Source organism: Cnephaeus nilssonii, assembly GCF_951640355.1.
Source record: "Cnephaeus nilssonii genome assembly, chromosome: 19".
NCBI classification, from domain to species: Eukaryota; Metazoa; Chordata; class Mammalia; order Chiroptera; family Vespertilionidae; genus Cnephaeus; species Cnephaeus nilssonii.
The window spans coordinates 40,892,950-40,916,163 of NC_137090.1; the positions used below are offsets into that span (position 1 = coordinate 40,892,950).

The window sequence follows — 23,214 nt, forward strand, 5'->3', positions numbered from 1 at the left end:
AGATGCAAGACATGTCATCCTGGCCCACCTTCTTCCCTTACCTGTTCTTTATACTGATCTGCATGTCGACGTTCATCTTCAACCTGCATGAAGATTTCTTTCAGTTTCTTCTCCGTACGTCGGACCAGTTTGTTGGCTGCTGCTCGTTCCCTGTGAAGATGATCAACCATTAATTAGCCTTTGTAATTCTTGACATGATAATTCCCACTGGGAAAATAATTTTTTAAGTCCTTTTTCTCTGGAAGGTGACAAATGTTGGAGTGTTTTCCAGGGCCTCTTTGACGAGAATAAATTATGATAACACGGCCCAGAAATTTTTCTCTTCTGGCCACGAGTGGCCTTAGTAATGTATTCTAATACTGATAGGTAGAAAAAGCATATTCCTTCACATGCAGATATTAATTTAGGGATCTCCTAAAGATCAAATGTTACACGCAAGCTACCTGTCATACTGAGTGCAGACTTTTTGAAGACAAAAACCTTGGTTGGTTATTCTAATCACCTAACTTCCTAGAGACCAGAACAAAGACCCATTATGATGCTCGGGGCTATGGCAGCTAACATGGGGGAAGGGACCTCCCACATTCACCCTTTAGTTAGAAGTCAAATCACCATGTTTCTAGACAGGCCTACACTGTTCCTTAGGAAGGAGAGAGAACTTATTGGGTGAACTCCATTGACAACAGCGTACGGGAGCTCAAAGATGCAACATGTCCAGCAGTAATGGCATCTGGGAAATAAATGTTGCCTCTTGAACCTGTGACTCTTCGTGTATGTTTCTCCTATTAAAGCGTGTATGAATTTGAATAAGGCTACGTGTCAGTTCTTCTGAATCATGTAGTCTTCTGAATCCTGAATTTTAGACTTTTTGACCTTTCCCCCAACAAATAGAAAAAGTCCATTTGCTCCTGGACAAATGTTACACAAAAATGGACCGTGATGGAGTGAGCGGAAAGGATGAGTCCTGTTAATTACAGCTAACACCTAACTCTGAATGTCATCGGAGCTCGGTGGAGTGGAAGCAGGGGCGCTGCGTTGGGCATTGCGCTGGATCACAGGCCCTGCATCTCTGGGCTCCAAGCTCCCCAACAAGGGGTGAATTTGAAGGTCTAAGACCTTTGTAAATGGCTGCCCAAAGCTATATTGGGCAATCCTCATACATTTCAGAATGGTTTACTACAACAGAATAGAAACTGTCAAGCAGTTCCTTCCTATGGGTGAAGAAAAGCTTTTATTTTTGTCAAAATGCATTTCTGCCAACAAATCATAAAATTTTATGTGATGCCACCAACTTGGAAAATCAACTTTGGGCAGAGATGTAACTATGGCACCTAGAAAGTACTGGGCACAGCCTGACCAGCTGAATCCTGGCAGAGCTGACAGGCGAGCCCAGCCTTCCTGGAGGCTCACACCACCTTATTTCTCTCTCTCTGATGACATGTGTCCTTGTCACCTCCGCTGCCACAGGGACTTCCCCTAGGGCAGGTGCCTGGCTGCAGGCTGAACCTGGACCTGGCCTGTGGAGATGAAGTAAGTTTTGATTTACTGCATCAAAAACCTCTTACTTGGCCTCCTGCTCAAGCTGCTCCTCCAGCTGCCCAATCTTGGCTTCCAGGGCCGAGATGGTGGCCTTAAACTTGGACTTGACAGCACCCTCTAGCTCCTGCAACTTGGCCTTCAGCTCCTTATTCTGCCGCTCCAGCTGCTGGCGCGCATTGTCGCTCTTCTGGGCAGCACTGCGCTCGGCCGCCAGCTCGGCATTCAGTGTGTCCACCTGGAGAGGAGAGACGTTTAGTCACTCGTGCCAGATGGGCAGCACGGCCCCTCCCAGGTGACGGGCTGCCGCCTGAGCCACCTGGAGCGTGGTCTTGCGGAAGCGGTCGTTGAGCAGCTCCATGTTGCTCTGCTCCTCCTCCAGCTCCTCCTCTAGCTGTGCAATTCGCGCCTCCAGGCGCCGCTTCTCATCCAGCAGAGCAGACCTGTGAGGCAAGGAGGCGGACAGCTCGACACCAGCTCTGTGCAGCACGGGCTCCTCCTCCTCCTCCCGCCTGGCTGCTACAAACAGCACCACCCGGCTTTTCTCTCCCCTCTCTGTCAAGTCCCACTGATCACACTTCCAAACACCACTCACTTCTCTGTCCTCGCGCCTGCCCCCTCTCGGCCCCCTCACCTCTCACTTGGACCATGGGAGCCTTCCAAAGCGCAAAAAGATCCTGGCATTTCTACTTTAAACTCTACTGGTTGCCCAGTGCATTGAGAGAAAATGCTAACTCCTCATGGCACGCTAGAAAGTGGCCGTGATGAACCCACAGATGGTAATTATATTAAATAGAGAAAGCAACTCCCTAATTGGAAAAAAGATCTTTTAATGAGAAATCATTCAGGAAAAGGTAAGTCAAAAGGACTCTACTTGCCAAACCTAATGAATGTAAGAGTGAAGACTGCATTGCAAGGTCGTGCAGTCTGCAGAAATCAGGTTCGTTCTGAATGTACGTCCTCACCTGTGGGCACGACTGGCCTGGTGGGACCTGCCCGGGGCGGCAGCCGCTGGAGCCGAGGAAGCCCGGAGGCTCAGCATCTTGTGCTCATTTTTCCAGAGTTTGAACGGACGAGCAAACCAACTACTGACCCCTGTATGCCGGGCCCCGCCACGCCTTCTCGGTGCAGCAGGCCCTACCCCTCCCACTGCTGCAGGAGACTCACTTGCCAGAGGCGCTGTTGGCGATCTCATCTGCCAGCTCGTCTCTCTCTTGCTCAGCATGTCGGCGGGCTCGCTCGGACGAGGCAAGTTCCTAAATGAAGTCAGGCAGGATTTAAGCTCTGGCTGTTAATGTTTCGTCAAAAGTGAAATCTGATGAAGCCTGCAGGCTGCAGCCACCTTGCTCAGGCACTCCGTGTGTGCCTCAAACTGCAATTAGATCTGAGGAATTACACTGGCAGGTCTGCTGAGGGAATGTCTGGGTGCAGGTCAGCCAGGCTGTGCTGTGTCACCATCCGGACACAAAGGTGCCCACGGAGGGAAGGCCTGGTCTCGGTAAGGGCGTGGCTGTCCCAGTGTCAGAGGCGGCTGTATTCCTGCCCTCCTGAGAAAGCTGGTGTTTCTTAATCATAAACTGAGCGCAAGCTTTATGCAAACCCAGAACTATACCAGTTCATGGTCTTGAAGTATCTGTTGCATAGACAAATAGTACAGTTTGGAGGTCAAGTACACTAACCAGACAGACCAGAAAATAAGCTGCTCGTGCAGCACAGCGAGGAGCACAGGCCACTGGGAAGGGTGGAGTGTGACCTCAGCTCAGCGCGGGGCCGCTTCCTTGAAGGAGATGGCAGCCCTGGCCCTCAGGCTCCTGCGGCTCTGCAGGGCCTCGGAGAACTGGGCAGGGCCAGGGGACGCCGGGTGCCTGGCGCCCTCTGGAGGAAGAGCTGCCTGATGGCAGCTTTTCCACTTTCCTTGGGAAGCGGATCTCCCACAGGCAGGTGCCCGTGTGCATTTCTCACCCACCTGGGTATACAGATCAAGATCATATTCTTTTGGGCCTTGCCCAAAGCCTCAAGGCTGGCCAACAGCAGACACTCAGGTCCTTCCCCTCCCTGTCCAGAGCCTCTTCCCACCAGCTGCCCCTCCACATGCGCTGTGTTTGGAAGAGCACATCTTGGTGCCTGTGGAGCAGGGCTGCATAAAGAGCTCCTCTGCTCGGCACGTGCACCTGCGCTTAGCTTAGAGCACAGGACGCAGGCCCTGAAAGGCCTGGCTCCCGCACACAGAACTAGCACGTGGGGCAGGGCATGAGTCCAGGCTATGACAGCAGCAGGTGGAACTCAGGACCCGGAGGCCTCTGTCGAACACACTGAAAGCGTAGCTCTGCCATCTGGCCTCTGCAGTCTAGTTTCCTGGGCCCAGCAAGGGCTCCTTCCGACCACTGGCTGGGTGTGCCACAGACAGGGGAGGGGCCCCGGGGAGGAAGGGGGGGACCCGAGTGGCTGAGGAAGGAAAAACAGAGAAACAGACGGAGGACAGGCTAGCCTTCCAGCTCAGTCCCCTCCACGATGCAGTGAGCCCTTGTCTGAGGTCTAAAGACCTGCAGCTTTGAAGTCAGAGTGCTGGCCTGCAGGGTGTGTGGACACTGAGGCCATGCCAGGCGCTCTCCAGGACACAGGCTCCCAGAGCCCATCGCCTCTGGGGATGGCATCACTGGTCAACTACATGATGACGTACGTACATGGGTCTTGACATGCTGCTTCAATGATGAATCCATGTTCTTTTTAAGCACACATGGCCCTAGAGCTGCTCGACTCTCAGTTCTCTAACCATAATAAAACTAGACATCATCGAAGAAAAAATAAATGCCATACATTTGGAAATTTAAACCGCACTTTTAAGTTATTCATAAGATAGAGAAACCATCATAGAAATTAGAAAAATTTGGAATTTAAATGACAACAAATAGGATACATTGAGAACAGTACCCTGAGGGGAATTTATAGTGTTCTATGAACATATTAGACAACAGGAAAGCTTGGAAATTATTGAGTGTCCAACTCAAGAAAAAGAAAAAAATCCAAAGGAAATGAAGGTACGAGCAAAAACGAACGGAATAGAAACCAAGGAGGATTAGCCCCGAAGCTGGCTCTCAGGGTAATCCCAGGATCTGCTCAGTTCACTTACGGATTTTCCTTTCCTTCTACTTTTCTGGCACCCAGGGAGTTAATGCCCTTTCTTTCTTGCAAGCTCAACTCCACATTTGTTTGTTTTTGTAACACTTGTTGGATTACAAGATGATTCACTTAGAAATTCAATGAAACATAACCTCCCGTTTTAAGTATGACATGTAGGGCTTCCGTGTGAAACAAGGCAATCTCCTGTCACTTAGGTCAGAGTTCAGTACGTGGTCCTGATGCCAACACTAAGCAAACATCACTCCTGTTTCTTACACAGGAGACAAGCCTGGGAAGTGGCTTGAAAAGCTACTGGTCAGCTCCTCTGCCTTCAGCCAGGTAGAGGAATATATGAACAGCATCAAAGTGTGACCACTTTACCGAACTGAAGCAATAAGATGGTCCAGTCACATATTAAAAATGGACAGAGAAATTACACACGGCTATGACGACATTAAGATATTTATCTGATCTTGGAGAAATTGCAAGGACAAATATTTGTTGAACACATGGATGAATAAGCAAACAAACCTCCTGCAATTGAAGGATTTCCGCTTCTAGACTCTTTAATTTCTTTTCACTCTCTTTGGATTGAGCAAAAATCTCATCCCGGGAGGCACGAGCTTCTTCTAATTCACGCTGGTAATCCTTCATCTGAGCCTAAAGATAAATAGGAAGCAGGTTTGGGGTAGTTTTCATTCTTTGTCTTTAAACATATTTTTTCCAGATTATAAAAGTAATACACATTCATTAAAAATATAATAGTATATAGAAATGACAAAGATATCACAATAAAACATTGAGACCAATAGCCCTTATGAGTATATATGCAAAAATCTTCAACAAAATCGTATCCATCAACATATAAAAAAATCATACACCATGTATATTTATACACCACTATATCCCACCATCCAACTGAGATTTATATGAGCAATGCAAGGCTGGCTCGATAACAACAAAGAATGAATATAACCATATAATCATCTCAAAATTCAGAAGTTAGTACTTGACAAAATCCAATATCCTTTTTTATTATAAAAACAACAAGCTGAATAGAAAGAAATTTCCTCAACTTTGAGAAAGGGCATCCCATTGTCCCAGAACCATTTGTTAAAAAGACCAGTCTTCCCTCATTGAATTAATTCTATCCCATAGATCTGTATGTCATGAAAAAGAAGAACAGAGATGGAGAAGTCACAGTTCCAAATTTCAAAATTTACAAAGCTATGGCAATCAAGACTATAGTATCTGCATAAAGACAGACATATAGATCAATGGAATAGAATTAATTCAATGAGGGAAAAACTGACAGCTATTATCATACTTAATGGTTAAAGACTGAATGCTTTCCCCCTAAAATCAGCAGCAAGACAGGGATATCTGACCTTGCCACTTCTGTTTAACATTGTAATGGAGAGTCTAGCCAGGGGTCCTCAAACTTTTTAAACAGGGGGCCAGTTCACTGTCCCTCAGACCGTTGGAGGGGAGTCGGAGAGTGCGGCGCACATTCCACACATGCGCACTGCGGGCCCGGGACAAGTCGGCTGCTAAGCAGGACAGGGAGCGGCGGCAAAAACACCTGGCGGGCCGGATAAATGTCCTCGGCGGCCGCATGTGGCCCGCGGGCTGTAGTTTGAGGACCCCTGGTAGTCAAGGCAGGTAGGCCATGAAAAGGATACTCAAGACATCCAGATTGGAAAGGAAGAAATAAAACTAGATCTTGTATACAGAAAATCTTAAGGAATGCATTAAAAAAAACAAACCACTGGAACAAATAAACGAGTCCAGGAAGGTTGCAGAATACAAGATCAATATACAAAAGTCAATTTTATTTCTGTACACTAATTATAAACATTCCAAAAATTAAGAAAATGATTAAAATAGCATCAAAAAGAATAAAATATTAGGCACCAACTTAGCTAAAGAAGTATAAGGCCAATACACCAGAAACTATAAACCATCATTGAAAAAAGATAAAGAATAGGTAAATAAATGGAAAGATGGCCATGTTCATAAACGGGAAGACTATATTGTTAATATGGCAATACTCTCCAAACTGATCTATCGAGTCGACACAATATCAAAACCTGAGCTGGCCTTTTTTTTTTCCTCGCAGAAATTGACAAGTTGATCCTAAAATTCATATGGAATTGCAAAAAACCTGGATAGCTAAACAATCTTGAAAAAGAAGGACAAAGTTGGAGAAGTTCCAGTTTACAAAGTTATGGTAATCACGACTATGCAGTGTTTGCATAAGGACAGACACATAGATCAGTGGAATAGAATTAATTCAATGAGGGAAAGTATAGTCTTTTAAACAGATGATTCTGGGACAACTAGATATCCATATGCAAATGAATTGAGGTTATATATAAAACCACATAACAACAACTCAAAATGGAATTTAAAAAAAGAGTAAGGTATAAAATTCTTAGGAGAAAACATGACCTTGGTTCAGGCAGTGGTTTCATAGTTATAATATTATCCAGGGATGACTTTTCCTTATAAATTCTTCTCTAAGTATGTATATCTACATGACGGTATGCAAAAACCCATACACACATGTGCAGGATTATAAACTAAACTGCCCTACACAGTATCTTCCTCTGCCCATGTAAGCCCTGCTATCATTGCATACACACCTCCATCATTTAAACGGCTGTCATCCCCTTACATTTAGGTTGTTTCCAGTTTTGCTATCAAACAACATTTCAGCTGTGACCTTGGTATATGAATATTTCTTCTCATCTGTATATTTTATTAGAACAAATTCTCAAGATGTGGAATCACCAAGGTCAAAGGGATGGAGGTTTTCTAAAGCTTTTTGTCACAACTAACAAATATCCCCCAAGAAGCAGGCGACTGCAGAAACTACTTTGTCATGTGACAGTGAAACCAGCAGGGCATTTGCGTAGCAGAAGCGATGACTGAACCAGACTAGAGAGATGACTAATGCTCACGGCAACCAAGTGGGGGAGTCAACACCACCTTCCTCTCTGGTGGCTCTGTGGCCGCTGGCTAAGCACCAACAGAAGCTGTGCAGAGCCCGAAGAGCATTCCCACGGGTGGATGCTCCACCTGCTGACCCCACCCGGCTCTGTCCAAGCTCGCTGAGTGTGGCGTGCCACCTCTAGGGCCTGCTGCACCCCAGAGCCAAGGTGACCGCTCTGGGCGGTAAGGCGGCAGGCTGGGTGTTGACCTCAGCAGGGCAGGACGACACCATCCAAGACGGCTGGTCGGCTGCACATACCTGAAGTTTACGAAGCTGCTTGATGACTTCATCCCTAGCTTTGTTTGCAGCCTCAATTTGAGATTCAAGGTCCTTCAAGTCTATTTCCATTTTCTTCTTTGAAGCAACAGCAAGTGCGCGCTGCTTCCGCTCGTCCTCCAGCTCTGCCTCGAGCTCCCGCACCTAAGAGACAGCACCGTTGTGTCGGTCAGACCCCGGGTCCTGGCACAAAGGACGGCAGCCTGGCGCCATACAGGGCTCTGGTGACTGCACAGGTCCCCTGCTACCAAGCAGCTCTTGTTATTAACAGAAAGCCACTGCAGGTGCATTTTGTTCAGAGATCTTTACAAACACCACCTGGTACACGCCATTCCCACTGACCACTACGAGGGCACAAGTTCGTGTTCCAGGTGATGCAACAAAATGGAAAGACAAGACAACTTCTTGGGGGAGTTCCCTCCAGGGACAGACACTCAAGCAGCCGTGGGGAGGCCCAGGTCCCAGGTGCTGAGGTCTCGGGCCAACACCACGTGGGTGAGCCTGTTGGACAGGATCCCCCAGCCCCGCCAGGCCTCCAGGTAATACACCCGCTGAGTCCAGAATCCCCCACCCACAGAGGCTGTAACAAGGGTTGTCTTAAGCCACTAAATTTGAGCTAATTTGTTATCTATCAATAAGTGACTAATGTAATAAATATTAGTGGAATGAAAAGAAAAAAATTAAATAATCTAAGAGTTGATACCATGAACTCCAAGGGAGTATCACAATATTCACAAAAATTTTTTAAGTAAATTTTTAGAAATGTAACGTACATTTAAAAAAGAACATACATCATAAGTGCCTAACCACTTTTTAAGTTAAAAAAAATGTATCTGTTTCTTCTCCTTTAGAGAGTGGTTTAATGAGGACACGTGATTGGAACTTAAGAAATATGCTGAACCACCTGTCAATGTGTTTAGATTCTTTCCAGCCGTACTTTTAGGACCCACAGAACATGAATTAACTACATATTCCCTGGAGGTTTCACTGAGGGCTTTTCTATCGATGATTATGGCTTGTAAGCAGCAAACGATACTGCCTGAGAATAAGAATTTAATTACATTAAATTGTAAAGAATAAACATATCGAGTGACCAGATGATTTGACTCCAGTTAACGTGTTCTAACGTGAACAAGTGGGGCTTGAGAATGGCCACACGCCCCCACCTACCTGCTTAATCAGCAGCCGCTTTTTCTCTTCATTCTGCTCATCTCTGGTTTGCAAGTCTCTCTCGAACTGGGCCTTCATGGCCTGCATGTTGACCTCCAGGCGCAGCTTGGCATCCTCTGTTGCCTGGAGCTCGTCCTCCAGCTCTTCCAGCTGGGTCCTCATTTCCTCCACCTGCTGCTCCAGGGCCCGCTTGGACTTTTCAAGTTCATGAACCTAAACCACAGGAAGCATCGAGCTGACCCCCAGCAGGGGCACAGCACGGCCAGTGCCTTCCTGCTTACAGGCCCCCGCAGCGCGTTGGACACGGCAGGCACCGGGCCAGCTTCCTGGCACCCTCGATCCCTCCCTGTCCCTCTGGCTGCTGCCAGTCCTCAGTCCAGTCTGCCATTTAAACGACAGAACGGACGCCTTTGTTCACATGTGCTCGGTAATCAGCACTGTATTCTCGGATGACCTGGAGGCTGAGAGGTCTTTAAAGCCAAAGAACAATGCGGAGAGCGCGGCGCCAGAGACACCTGCCCGCTGCCTGCCTTTGCCCGCGTCTGTACAGGCCCCTCAGCACATCCTGCTGGGGAGGACCGTTTGCACTGAAAACGCACCCGTGGGAACTGTTGGATATGAGGGGGTGTGAGGCCTGAGGCAGGGCAGTTAGAGGCCGCCCTGACGGAGATGCCCCCTCAGACACGCAAGCGCAGGTGCTGCTGCCCCCTGTGGGGTTCGTGCTATGCTGTTCTCGGGGGCAGGTGAGAAGACCACACCGTGAGGGCCTTGGTCTCAGCAGAGTCTGGCCCTTCACAGGCTCAACAGAAATGTTTGGGGATAAATGTGTGACCGTCCATTATTCTAGAGAAAGCGAATGCGGAGCAAGAACAGGGAATCACTGTGGAGCTCGCTCTCCAGGCCTCGCTCTGTGACCACAGCCATTCCTACTCCGGGGCCTTTCCTTGTCCACAGGCTGTGGGAGACCTGGGAGAAAGGTGGGCAGTCTCCCCTCGCGTCCGCTGTGGCCGGGAGCCCATATAAAGCCCTCCTTTTCTATCCCATGAAAAGGAGACTAAAGAGGACCATGCTTTTCGAAGCACACCTGCAGTGGCTTCCCTCAACCGGGCAAATGTAATGTCCATTTGACAGGTGAGGAAACTGAGGCTGAGAGAGCTTATGGCTTCTGCTGGGCAGCCGGACGCTGGTGGGAAAGCCACGTGCTGAGCCTGTTTCTGATTCCGGGGCCGGGCTCCCTGCGCTGCCCTCACACTGTACACTAGGGGGCGTGAGGGGGTACAGTCCAGGCGGCTCCCGTGGGAGAGGTGGGGGTGGAAGGAGAAACAGTCCACGGAGTTCACAGACTGGGAGCAAGTCCCCAGGGCAGCTGAGTCCCCAGAGAAACAACGGGGCTCACTGGGAAGGCCACGCCGCTCCTCTGCAGACCCCGCTCCGTGGGAGACACCCCACCTGCCTCCCTCCGAGCGGCCCTCGTGCTTGGTGACTGCCTGTTGACTCAGGAACCATGAGCCCCTCCATGAGCCAGAATGCACGTCAGGGCGGGAGGGCCCGTGAAAGCGACAAGAATAAAAAGTCTTCACCACCCGCAGGTGCTGCGACAAGAACCCACACCAGGAACAGAGGGCAGGAAACCTGGCCCTTTATTCCAGAAGACGCTAACCCTGTGTTTACCCCTGGGCCAGAACACGCCTCGGCGACCGCGCTGCTGGGCCAGGTCCCCCAGCCCTCCAAGGAGCTGCCTGCCCCCGGGACACTCACATTCTTGCCCACGTCGTCCTTGGAGCTCATCAGGTCTTCCATGTCTGCCCGGAGCTGCTTGTTCTGCCGCTCGAACTCCTCCTTGGCCTCCAGGGCCTCCTCGAGGGCGCGGGCCAGGGACAGGGCTTTGGTTTCTTTCTCTCTGGCCTCCGCTTCAGCGCGGTCCCGCTCCTCCGCGTAGCGAGCAGAGATGTTCTTCTCTTCTGCCAGCAACTACACGGAATGGCATCGGGAAAGGTTAAAAACAAGTTCAAAAGCAAGGCGGACGCACCCAGCATGTCCGACTTATTGCTGGGAACACTGCTGCGAGGTGATGGTGCTCTCTTTCCCCTTTGCTGCTTTGTCCAATTTGCTGTAAGTGTAACTGCTTTTCAATATGAAAACATTATCTTAAACTAAACAGAACCGGGAGCTCTGCCCGGAGGCACTGGCCCTGGAGCCGGGAGTCAGGGACGCAGAGCAAGAGCCCACCTGGTCAAACTTCTTCTGCTTCTTCTCCAAGTTGGAGACGATCTGGCGCTGGTGGTCCAGGTCCACCATCAGGTCGTCCAGCTCCTGCTGCAGGCGGTTCTTGGTCTTCTCCAGCTTGTCGTAGGCCAAGGCCTTTTCCTCCAGGCGCTGGCTCAGCGCCTCCACGTCTTTCAGAAGCTTCTTTTTGGCTTCTTCCAAACTTTCAATTGTCCCCAAGTCATCATCTACTTTCTTCTTTGTATCAGTCAACTAGGTTTTAGGTCAAGAAAAAAAGGTCAATATTAAAGAAGTCAATTGATTTTCACATTTGAGGAAAAAAGAAAAAACTTTTCACTATTTTATGGGAAGAAATAATAAATTAATGCTATTTGATTTGTGAGCAAAGTAATCTCAGACTGTAACTTAATTTCTTAGCTAATAATCTAGAAAATGATGATTGGATTAAAACCTTACATAGTTGACACAGTCCTGTGTCTTTATTTTATTTTTAAACTAGAGGCCCAGTGCATAAAAATTCATGCACTGGAGAGGGGGTCCCTCAGCTGACCTGCCCCCTCTCACAGTCTGGGAGCCCTCAGGGGTGGGAGGCGACCCGGTGATCAGGGGAAGGCGACGCCCCCATCACACCTCTGCTGCTACCACTGCCTGGGGGCGGGCCCAGCTGTGCCATGTGCCTGCCGCCCTAGCAGGGCTGAGGGGACTGGGCGCCATCTTTTGGCTGTGGGCAGCACCATCTTTGAGGGCGTGACAGTCAATTAGCATGTTCCCTCCTTATTGGCTGTGGGTGCTGCCATCTTTGTGATGGTGTAATGGTCAATTAGCATATTCCCTCTTTATTAGATATTTTTTGATTTTCAGAGAGGGAGGAAGTGGGGGTGGGGAGAAACATCGATGTGGTAGCGGAATATCCATCGGCCGCCTCCTGCACGCCCCCCACTGGGGGGTCACTCCTGCAACCTGGGTGTGCCCTGACCAGGAATCGAACCAGCAACCCGTTGGGGCACGGACGATGCCCAAACAACTGAGCCACACTGGCCAGGGCCTGTGTTTTTAATTCAAATGCTTCCAATATCAGAGCCAGCATAGCATCAGCATTTGGCTGGGTCAAAGAAAAACCACTTAATGGGCTTTATTTAGTGCCACCTGATTAACGGCCCCACAGTGAGCGGAAGCAGCCCAGCACGGCGGGGACACAGCTGCTAACCCACACCTGCAGGCGCCTCCGCGTCCCGAGGACACACCTGGGACTGCAGGGCCAGCACTTGTTTCTCCAGGTTCTTCCTGGCCTCCTCCTCCTCCTCCTGCTGCTCCTGCAGGCTGTTCTTCTCCTCCTCCAGCTGCCGGATCCGGCTGCTCAGGTTCAGCTTCTGGCGTGTTTCTTCTTGAAGAAGCTCCTGTTTATTTTATAAAAGGTCAATACTTAAGTTACCTTAATCACCTTCACAAAATACCTCATGAAAAATGCATGTCATAAAGAACAGAGAGCCTCAGAGTATGAGAAATACCCAGTGATATTAACAAACAGATAAGATTTAAAAACATACGTGATCACGTTATAAAAGCTCTTAACACAAATACTGCTTCGCACTCATTCAGGAGGAATGGCAGCATCCTCTGTCCACCTGGCGCCCAGGCCAGCCAGGAACCTGCACGTGGCCAAGACTCCTCCCCTTCTGGCACCGCTTCACTCCTAGACCCCCTTCCTGTCCTCACCCCGCCCCGCCCAGGCACTGGCATTTCTCACGAGGATTACCTCCAGTACTGGGCAACCCTTCAATTGCTTCTCCTTTATACTTCCTGCCAGAGTAATTTTTCTAAAATGTAATGCACACGTCTTTCCCATGACGCTCACACTTACAACGGTCAGAGGCACAGACAGCTTCTGTGCGCTGGCCCTGTCTCCTTCACCAGCCAGGCGGGGCCTCGGCACAGCGTAGGCCCAAGTACAGTGACCCTGCCCCGCTCCCTACTGATTCCACCGTTTGTCCGAGATCTTTAACCTGTATCCCCAGCACCTAGCCCAGAACCTGGCAAATATGCACCATCTAAAGTCTGAACATTTTTCAAAAATAAGATGTAAAACTCCAAGAAAGTTGCTACATTATTTTCATATTATCATAGTCATTAACCTAACTTCCATCTCAACAAGTAATTTAACACAAGTCTTATAAAAGTACGATAAGCAAGCTTCAAGCTACCCTTTTACAAAATGGACTATTTCTCCTAGGTCAGCGTATTGAAATTTCAACTAGAACAAAACCACCTTATTGAAATGGCCAGCGACACACGTGTGTGCAATAGGACCACGCGGGGTGAGCCACACCCCAGGCAGCCGCCCCTGGCCCACGTGCCTGTGGGACAGAACCAGGGCTCCGCACTGAGCCTGAGCTTCAGGGATCGCCCGAATGTCACGGCTGTTACAGTGCAAGGGGCTCCAGATAGAAGTCACCAGAAACCCGGAAGGCAATTCACGTATCGATTCTGGAAATGGTAGCGTTGTTAAAGGCCCCTCACTCCCCCTAGCATACCTGTGTATCCTGCAGCTGAGACTCAAGACTGGCTGCATCCTTAGAAAATTTAATGCCCTTCTTCTCCGCTTCTTCCAGGAGAGAGGAGACGTTGTCCAGTTCATTCTGCAAGGAGGAGCACAGTTACATCCAGCCCGCCAGTGAGCAGATCAAGGGCCCAGAACCACCCCTCTCACACGAGCATAAAAGCAGCATTGGGGGAGGACTCCTCACCGAGAGCCTGTCACCTCCCAACAGAGCCCCCGGGGCAGGCACTGTCCCAGCCGCCACAGACAAGGACGTCGTCTCTACCCACAGAGAGGACCGGGGGCTTGGAACTGCAGGGCGCACACATGGGGCTCTCTACTGCCTGGTTTATAGTGAACAGGCAGTCACACCGGGCCGCCCCGGGCTGCGGCCTGTGAGGAGGCCCCGAGGGCAGCAGGCGGCTACTCCATCCTCTCACACTGAGAAGCAGTAACCATGTGGGGTCGGTATAATTACTATTCTTACAGAACTTGGAAGTTTTATCATAGAGATTCAAAGTTTAGATTCTAGCAGTTCTCTTTAAGCTTTAAAACATCTGGTATTCACTCAGTGAATCTAGTCCATAAGGTTGTGAAAACTGCACAGTGACAGATGCTACCAGACTTAGTGTGGCCATAACATCATAAGGTATTATGTAGAAACAAATATAATATTGTATGGAACCATACCTTAATACATTTAAAAACTGGCATTATATATTTATCATGAATACTTAGTTACCTCTTATGGTCAAATTTTATGAATAATGTGGTTAAAAAAATGTTTTTCACCCTCAATGAATGCTAGCTCTACCCCCGCCCCATGCTAAGTCCCCGGTGTAAGACCTTTCCCAGGTCCGAGGTGTACAAGGAGGAAGAGGGGTTTGGAAGGGACGGTAGGGCTCCTGTGTTCCAGCTGGTCCTCCAGTCAGACGAGCAGAGGGACAAGTTAGACAAGTTCTCAGCGAATGACATTTCCATTTTTGCTCATCTTAGCACGTCCTTCAGAGCCACACGCCATCAGTCTTGGCAACAGTGTGGGGAAGGGCTCTGGTCGGCACACCGCCCGCCCGTGACCCGCGAGGGAGGCCACCGAGGCGGGCCGGCAGCTCGCTCCCCTGAGCCTCACATTGCTCATGGCCCGGACCCGCCCAGGGTGATGGGAGCCATGACCGGAGGGCGCAGCACTGGTGTCGGGAGCGCCCCTCGCCTCGCCTCCCCACCACACAGGCGGTTTCTGACTTCTCTTTGAGGAAAGCCGTGGATCTGTGAGCACCTGAGCATCACACACGACTCCGCTCCAGAAGGGCGCTGGCGAGGGCGGCCCTTGGCTGGCGTCAGGGAACGTAGATTTTGGGAGGCTCCTGCGTTCTCCTGACCAACGGCTGGCTGTGCCTCAACCAGGGCAGGAGCACAGTGATCAGAGTCGTGAGGCGGGCCGGGGCCTCCCACTTAACACATTCGTGTGAACACCGGTTTATGCCGAACACCTGCTTTCCTCTGGATCGGCATTTTGGTGTGTGCCAGGCAGAGGGCGCCCGTGCCCTGCCCCTAATCACCACCCGGGCGCCCCTCTGGGCTCCCCTGCAACACCCGCTGTGGGCGCCCGCAGCCGAGGGGCCAGCCCGCGCCCGCGCTGCTCTCCCAGGGCCTCGCAGGGACCTGTCCCTTTCCTTCCCGTGCCCTTTCGCCGTGGTCAGTCACCGCTGTTGGACCGCACGCCGGGCCCCGGGTCTCCACGCCACACGCTGATTGCAGTGCAGCACATAATCACATCCTTTGCACCAACAGACACTACTGAACTGTTTTTACTATTTGCACATTAAAGTTATTTCCAGTTACATTCTCCTATGCACACGTCTGTAGTGGACATTCTGACTGGGATCTGCGTGCACATCCTTAATTATTTCCCCAGGACAAACCGCCAGCCGTGAACTCACTGGGCAGGTATTCATATTCTCAAGGCTCGTGGCACCAAACCTGCCACACTGTCCTCTAGAGAAGGCTGTGTTAACTTACACTCAACCACAGTGTAAAAACTCCCGTTTCACAAACCTTCCCCAAGACCAGGTACAATTTTTTTTGCCCATTGTTCCTGCTCTCTTATTGACTAGACCCGTGGTCGGCAAACTGCGGCTCGTGAGCCACATGCGGCTCTTTGGCCCCTTGAGTGTGGCTCTTCCACAAAATACCACGGCCTGGGCGAGTCTATTTTGAAGAAGTGGCGTTAGAAGAAGTGTAAGTTTAAAAAATTTGGCTCTCAAAAGAAATGTCAATCGTTGTACTGTTGATATTTGGCTCTGTTGACTAACGAGTTTGCCGACCACTGGACTAGACTGATGGAGAGGTTGAAGGTGTTCTTAAAACCAGTGAAAGAACCATGTCTATGGTTCACTGTGAATTCACTAGGCTCGGGCCAATTCATGCTGTCTCGTTCCTAAGTACAGTTTAACTCAACCACAGAAACGCACACCAGGGCCCCAAGCTGGCACGTTTAGGTGCGAGGCGACGCCAGGCACTGAACAGCACATCAGCTGTGGTCTGTCAGGGCCTCGGGGTGCAGGGGGAGCTGTGCCACGGTGGGGCGTGGGCGGGTGGTCGCCTGGGCTCACCTGCAGTTTATTAGCTTTCTCGGCCAGTTCCACGCGGAGCCGGTCCCCCTCAGACACCTTGGCGTGGAGCTCCTGGACCTGGGCATCCAGTTTCTTCCTCTTGTGCTCAGACTCGGCCTTGACCTGCTGCAGCACCTTCACCTCACACGCCAGCTCCTTGTTGTCTGTCTCCAGGCCCTGCTTGTTCTTCTCCAGGTTTGCTTTGAACTAAGGGGGGAGGGAAACAGTACCTTTATTACACGCCAGGAGGAACCGCTTGCTTGTAGTCGGATTGTGCCTGACAGGGTGAGCCTGAATCAGCGCTGAATTGATGAAGGAAAACATGTGCTGTGTGGTGTGAAGATTGCTGTAGAAGGAACACACGTGTGCACACTGCTTGGGGTAGTGGGTGCAGACATTCAGGGGCTCACTGCACTGTGTAGTTTATCCTTGTCAGTGCAGGCTGGGGGCGACACCTGTCCAAAGAGTAACGGTTCATTCACGTCCTTGTTTGCAGCGAGCTCTGTGAGTCTCAGGTGGTTGGCAAACGAGTGAGCAGTGTGTATGGTGCAAGGTGGCCATAGTAGGCTGGGTGTCCATGGACGACAGGGCACATGGGACAGGCTTTCAAAGCCATCGAGTTGGGGGTGACATGGGGCTCTGTGGCCTTCCTGCCTGGCTCCATCTGCCTTCCCCCTTACTAGCTGTGTGATCCTGGCTTAACTTTCTAATAAGACTGGGCCTCCGTTTCCTCGTCTTTGAATGAGAACGACAGAGACTAACCTACAGGGTTGTAATAAAGGTTCAAGAAGGCAGTGCACGTGACTGACGCACACCGTGACAGCACTTGGCAGCGACGGACACAAGCTAACGTGAATGTCAGTAACTGCTCCTGTCGTCACTGTGTAAACTGGAAGGTGGTGGGTGGGCGAGAGGCGAGAACGCTGGGAAGTCGGAGCAAAGGCACAGAGCGCGGAGGAAAGAACGATGAGGCCTGGGAAACGCTGCCCAGGGTGGCTGAGTCAGAGGGAAAATGAAATCAGCTTCATCAGATGGAACCAAGAGGGAACAATGAAATGAGTGGCAGCAATGTGTGCGGCGGCTTGAGGTCAGAGGCGGGGGCGTGGGGGCGTGGGGGACAGATGGTGACCCGCTGGCAGCACCTGAGTGGGAGGAGGACCTCAAACTGCCCGGGTGCTTGAGCTGAGACGGAGGAGGACGGTGAGTGAGGCGGCCCTGGGAGGAAATGTGCTTGGAGATGGCGGCTGGGCCCACTGCTCTTTGGAGGAAAGCAGGGTGCCCTCAGAAAGCAGCCGCCACAGCGCCCCGCAGGGGCTGGGAACGGACACTCCGGGGGCGAGGGTGGGGAGGAGGGGGTCTGGCTGGCCCGGCTCTCCAGGGGCAGGGCTCCCTCACCCGCTTGGCCTGCTCCAGCTGCTCCGACAGCTCCTCCAGGGCCGACGCGTGTCTCTGCCTCATGTCCTGGATCTGAGCTTCGTGGTTCTTAGTTTCCTCCTCAAGAGCCTTCTTCAGCTCTGCCACTTCTTGCTCACGTTTTGTACTAGAGAAACGTATTTTAGAGAAAGCAGCTCAGAATTAGCCGACTAATTAAATTAAACATTAATTTGTTATGTCCTGTGGGGCTCAGTGGTTGAGCACCAACTCACGAACCAGGAGTTAATGGTTCTATTCTCGGTCGGGGCACATGCCCAGGTTGTGGGCTTGATGCCCAGTAGGGGGTGTGCAGGAGGCAGCTAATCAATGACTCTCATCATTGATGTTTCTTTCTCTCTCCCTCTCCCTTCCTCTCTGAAATCAATACAAACATATTTTTAAAAAATCAAGAAAATGGTAAAAAAAAAGTGATGCTTTACAAAAAATGCTACAACAATTACTTTGGTAATTACTCGTGGTGCTATTTTCCAATAGGCTGGTGCGCCCCTCACTGTGGTGCGGGGAACCTTCCGGAAGCAGCCTGCTCCCCCTCCACAGCTGACCTACGCTGGAGACCCAGTGGGCGTCCCTGAGGGCTCCAAACTGCTCTGGCAGCGCCTGCCACTGCAGTGACTGGAAGGGGGCGTCCCAAGAGGCTTTCGAAAGCTCAGGCGGTTGGAGGTCAAATCAGTCTGGACGCTGCACCTGAAAGCAGCAGGAGCCTCTCTGACAGGCGTGGGCACAGCTGCAGGCACTAACGTCCCCCCCCCCCCCCCCCCCGGGCTGCCCGGCAGTGGCCACGCGGAGGCGGGACAGGAAGTCAGGGTCTCTGGAAGCTGAGATGAGGCACAGCAGGCCCCAGACCACAGACCTGGAATGCCCTGAGGTGCCCGGAGGCTTTATCCAACCTGCACTTACCGTCTGAAGATCACTTTAGTGTCAAATGCTTTTACTTGGCTTTCTGACTTTTTTGTAATTTGTTACATTTGGGTAACGTGAAAAACCAATGTTATTTCACTAACTAGAAAAGCCTTCACCCCAAGTCACTCTTTTTTTGTTTTGTTAATCCTCACCTGACGATATTTTTCCATTGACTTTTTTAGAGAAAATGGGAGGGAGGGGGAGAGACAGAGAGAGAAACATTGATGTGAGAGAGAAACATCAGTTGGTGACCTCCCACACATGCCCTGACCAGGACCGGGAATCGAGCCTGCAACCAAGGTACGTGCCCTTGACCAGAAGTGTATCCAGGACCCTTCAGTCCGCGGGCCAATGCTCTGTCCACTGGGCCGACTAGGGCCCAAGTCACTCTTTAAGTGGGTCGATCTGAACACCGTCTTTAAGCATATGGCTTGTCAACGACTGAAACCACTCAGCTAAGTGCCATATTAACACAAGAATTTAAACAGCTGTAACTTACAATCACCCTGAAGCACAGCTCTGGCAACCTTGCTCTATATTAAAACCATTTCACTCTCCACACTAAACCAGGAGCCAGTTAGAACAGTGACTTGCACGCTGTCCTGTCTTTACTGGAGCAGTGGTGGGATCTAGAGGGCGGAGGTCAGCTGTGCCAAGAGAGAAGGGGCCCGGGCAGCTGCCAGCTCTGGGGTGGCAGGAAGCCAGACAAACGGAATCCGCAGACTCCTTGTGGTCCAGCCTCGCGCAGCCACGGTGCCTGGCGGTGAATATGCATTGGTCTGGCCTGTCCCCCCCGGTCTTCATCCTAAGTCTAAAGAGCTAAAATGCCAATGAAGATGGAGCCCAGTGAGGGGTCTGACTTGATGAACCCGTTCCTTTTATGCCAATCATGTGATACACAGCTGGGGAGGCAGGGCGTGGGGGCCCTTAGCCAGAGCGAAGGACACACCAACACTAGCACATCTGAGCTGCAGGCCACGGTAATCCTTCACAGCAGAATCTATATTTGAGGACAGCCATGGTTTTAATTAACATGCATGCATCAATTGTACTGTCTTAAAAATATTTTTTAAGAGTTGAATGGAAGAAATGATCAGAACGCCTTTTTCTATTGTGCTCAAAAGACTAGCTGAGAAGAAATAGCTCAACAAAGTCTAGTTCCGTGGTTTCCAAATGTAAAGAAAGCAGACATTTTAGAGAAGGCCAGGACTTAAAGCTCCTACAACAGGGTTACGCGCTGAGGTGGGCAGGAAGCTTCCAGCCTCAGATGGGCTCCAGCTGAGACAGGGCCCTCTTTGGGGGCACAGCCTCCGTTCGCTGCCGTCTTAGGGATCCGTGGTAGGTCCCTGACGTGTTCCTAGGCTCACCCCCGCTTCTCCACCACTGAACCCTCTCCTGTCGCCTGCAGTCTGACCTGTGTCCCTGCCCAGGAAGCCTGCTCTGCAGACTCGGGGACGTGGTTCTCTCCGGGGCCCGGCACCCAGGTGAGCCCGTTGCAGGCTCCATCTTCCGGGAAGGGCACCACTGGCTCCCCCCAGCACACCCTCAGGTCCTCCCGCCTCTCTGACCACCCGACTTCACCAACGATCCCTTGTCCTTGTTTGGCGCACAGCCTCCTCTCAGCATGATGGGCTACTCCACCCTGGGACAGCTGGCAGGCGCGTGTGTGTGCACGCTCGCACATGCACTCGCGCACAATCCAAGCTGCCCGCCAAATCTGCCAGCCACGGCGAGCTGGGGATCCCTGGGCTGGGCCCCCTGCACCCAGCAGCTTGAATCTTGAGGGGAAGCCGATGGTCAGGAAGGGGCCAACACAGCAATCTGGGAGACGACACCTCGGCTTATATGAGAGTTCCACGGGCTGCCTCAGCTCACCGCTCGTGGCCACCGCTCTCCGTGACTCTGTGGGCTGACACGCGGTGGCCGTGTGCAATGTCTCCAGCTGTGCTCCCTCGCCTGTGCTTGTCACTTCCTTCTGCCTGCACCTGCGGCTGGCTCATCTGTGACAGCCCCGCCTCTGCCTCTGCCCTGAGTGCCTGTCCTCACCTTCCGTTCCTTGTCCTGAACGCGTACCTCCCTCCCATCTCTCCCAGCAGATGCGCGCCACCCGTGTATCTCCTCCTCTGGGTCTGTCCTGGCCAGTCCCTCCGGTCCTCTCTCTCCCACGTGGTCTAAGTCAGTCTCCTTCCAGCCGCTGTGGGTGTGTCTGTCCGTCTTTCCCTTAGATACCCAGCACTGACTGGCTTTCTGATCACGGCTCCCTGTGCACCTCAGTCTGTCGGTCCATCCACCTACCCATGTGGGCTGGCTTGCTTCTAACCACTGTTATTTTATTACTGTTCTACCTGCCATTACTTCCAGGACGGAGAGAGGATACTTAAAATACAACATAAAGAACGCACACCAGCCCTGACCATTTGGCTCAGTGGACAGAGCGTCGGCCTGCGGACTGAAAGGTCCCAGGTTCGATTCCGGTCAAGGGCATGTGCCTTGGTTGCGGGCACATCCCCAGTGGGGGGTGTGCAAGAGGCAGCTGATAGATGTTTCTCTCTCATCGATGTTTCTGACTCTCTCTCCCTCTCCCTTCCTCTCTGTAAAAAAATCAATAAAATACATTAAAACCCCCCCCCCCACACACCATCTCCTAAAGAGGGCCAGCCGGCTCTCATGCGGAGCCCAGCGGGGCGCTGGCCCCTCACTCACCGAAGTTCCTGCTGAGCGGCGGTGGTGTCCAGCGTGTCCTCCAGCTCGGTTTTCAGAGCCTCCAGCTCCTCACTCAGGTCCCTTTTCTGCTTCTCTGCCTTGTTCCGTGAAGCCTTCTCAGATTCAAAGTCTTCTTGAAGTTCGGCAATTTGGGCTTGCAGCTCTCGCACGACTTTAAGGGCGTTGTTCTTGTGGAGCGTTTCATCGTCGCCCCTGTTAGAACAGCCAGGCCCGGGTCGCACTCAGCCGGGGCGAGGATGGGCTGTTCCCGGTGAACCGCCCAGCACCTCTCCACAAGAGACCCGGTTACACAGCCTCTGCCGTGGCACAAGGCCGGCGCGCTGCACAGGGCCTGCCCGCAGGCACAGAGGTACACGGGCAATGACCCGAAGGCCCGAAAGCTGGTTGGCAAAGCTAGAATCAGAATCGAGCCCAGCCCCCTTTGCAAAGGGCTAAATATCTCCATTAAGAGATAAGACAATCACTTTAATGATTAGAACATAAAAAAATTCCCTATAAAATGTTATAATTAGAACATGGCTCAAGGCAGCAGTCTAGTCTATCAAACTGGTACCATCCTACAGAGAATCGTCAAATTCAAAGAGGTTCTTAGAACACACAGCAGAGACACGCCACCTCCAGGCTTCTACCTTACGCTCTCTCTCCCATCGCATCTTCTTGTGGTGTGTGGCTGGGTGGTGGCAGATACCTGACTGGGCATAGTTGGGATGTTTGTGATGGGGGAGGGGAAGCTGACAGACGTGACAGTGAGTGGTGAGAACTTTAATTTTAGAATCTAGCTCTCCCCTCTGTAAATGAAAAGGCAGAAATCTGGCCAAAGTGAGAGTAACAGTGATAGAGGACAGAAAAATATGTTACAGATTTTGATTATAAACTCTAAGTCCTATGACCATGCAGCCAAATAGTTATTCTTTATAAAGAAATGAAAGTATTAGATATAAATATATTTACTACATATGGTTTCCAATGGTCTAGAACTGAATAGCAAATTATGCTCCCAGTGTATGGGGTAGGTATCATTTCTGAAAAGTGATTTCTCTAAACTTCTCGAACATACTGACGTGGATGGAAACCAAACATTTGCTGTGACACAGTCATTTTTTCTGCTGTGAATTTCCAAGGATTTCCTGAGGAGACTAGTGAGTTTCAGTGTGAATTCTGAGAATGGGTTAGGAGGTCTTCTTGCTGCCCTGACATAAATTATGTGCTCCTGGGTTTTCAGGTTCGGATGCCACACCCAACAACACAGAAATGACGTGTTCCCTCCCAGGGTTTGGGTCTGCACCTAGACATGGAAATAAAGCCCCACACACATCCCCACAGGCTCTGGGGGGCGGACCTGGCCAGCGCGCCCTGCAGCTCCTCCTCCTTCTTGGCCAGCTGCACCTTGAGCTCGTCGATCTGGGCCTGCAGCTCAGCGATCTGGTCCTGCAGGTCAGTTGTCTCGCCGTCCAGTTTCCTCTTGGCCTTTTCCAGCTCCTGACGGGTTTTCTCTTCCTTCTTTAAGCGTTCTTTAAGGCAAGACACAGATCTTCAGCACACTGAGGGACACACTAAATGAAAAACTCCAAATGCAAACCGATTAAAGTCGAAAAGAAGCCGTTTTACTTAAAAGCATGTCCTTGCCTTGATAACACTGTACCAATGAGTCATTCAAAACCCATTAAATCAAACTGAAGGCAGGT

The 23,214-nt window shown here is 51.0% G+C and overlaps 1 protein-coding gene across 2 annotated transcripts in view; it reads right to left on the bottom strand.

Moving 5' to 3' along the window:
• Nucleotides 1-23,214, bottom strand: part of MYH10 (myosin heavy chain 10) — a 139,781-nt gene that overhangs the window by 4,361 nt on the left and 112,206 nt on the right. For both annotated transcript variants that reach the window (XM_079799283.1, XM_079799284.1), the window contains exons 25-39: nucleotides 22,869-23,040; nucleotides 21,509-21,721; nucleotides 17,867-18,011; nucleotides 16,472-16,678; nucleotides 13,855-13,959; nucleotides 12,568-12,720; nucleotides 11,327-11,575; nucleotides 10,856-11,068; nucleotides 9,098-9,310; nucleotides 7,910-8,071; nucleotides 5,188-5,316; nucleotides 2,704-2,792; nucleotides 1,856-1,979; nucleotides 1,566-1,774; nucleotides 42-150 (exon numbers count right to left, since the gene is read on the bottom strand). In XM_079799283.1, coding sequence (XP_079655409.1) covers nucleotides 42-150; nucleotides 1,566-1,774; nucleotides 1,856-1,979; nucleotides 2,704-2,792; nucleotides 5,188-5,316; nucleotides 7,910-8,071; nucleotides 9,098-9,310; nucleotides 10,856-11,068; nucleotides 11,327-11,575; nucleotides 12,568-12,720; nucleotides 13,855-13,959; nucleotides 16,472-16,678; nucleotides 17,867-18,011; nucleotides 21,509-21,721; nucleotides 22,869-23,040 — 2,492 coding nt within the window. The remainder of the gene's footprint in view (nucleotides 1-41; nucleotides 151-1,565; nucleotides 1,775-1,855; nucleotides 1,980-2,703; nucleotides 2,793-5,187; nucleotides 5,317-7,909; nucleotides 8,072-9,097; nucleotides 9,311-10,855; nucleotides 11,069-11,326; nucleotides 11,576-12,567; nucleotides 12,721-13,854; nucleotides 13,960-16,471; nucleotides 16,679-17,866; nucleotides 18,012-21,508; nucleotides 21,722-22,868; nucleotides 23,041-23,214) is intronic.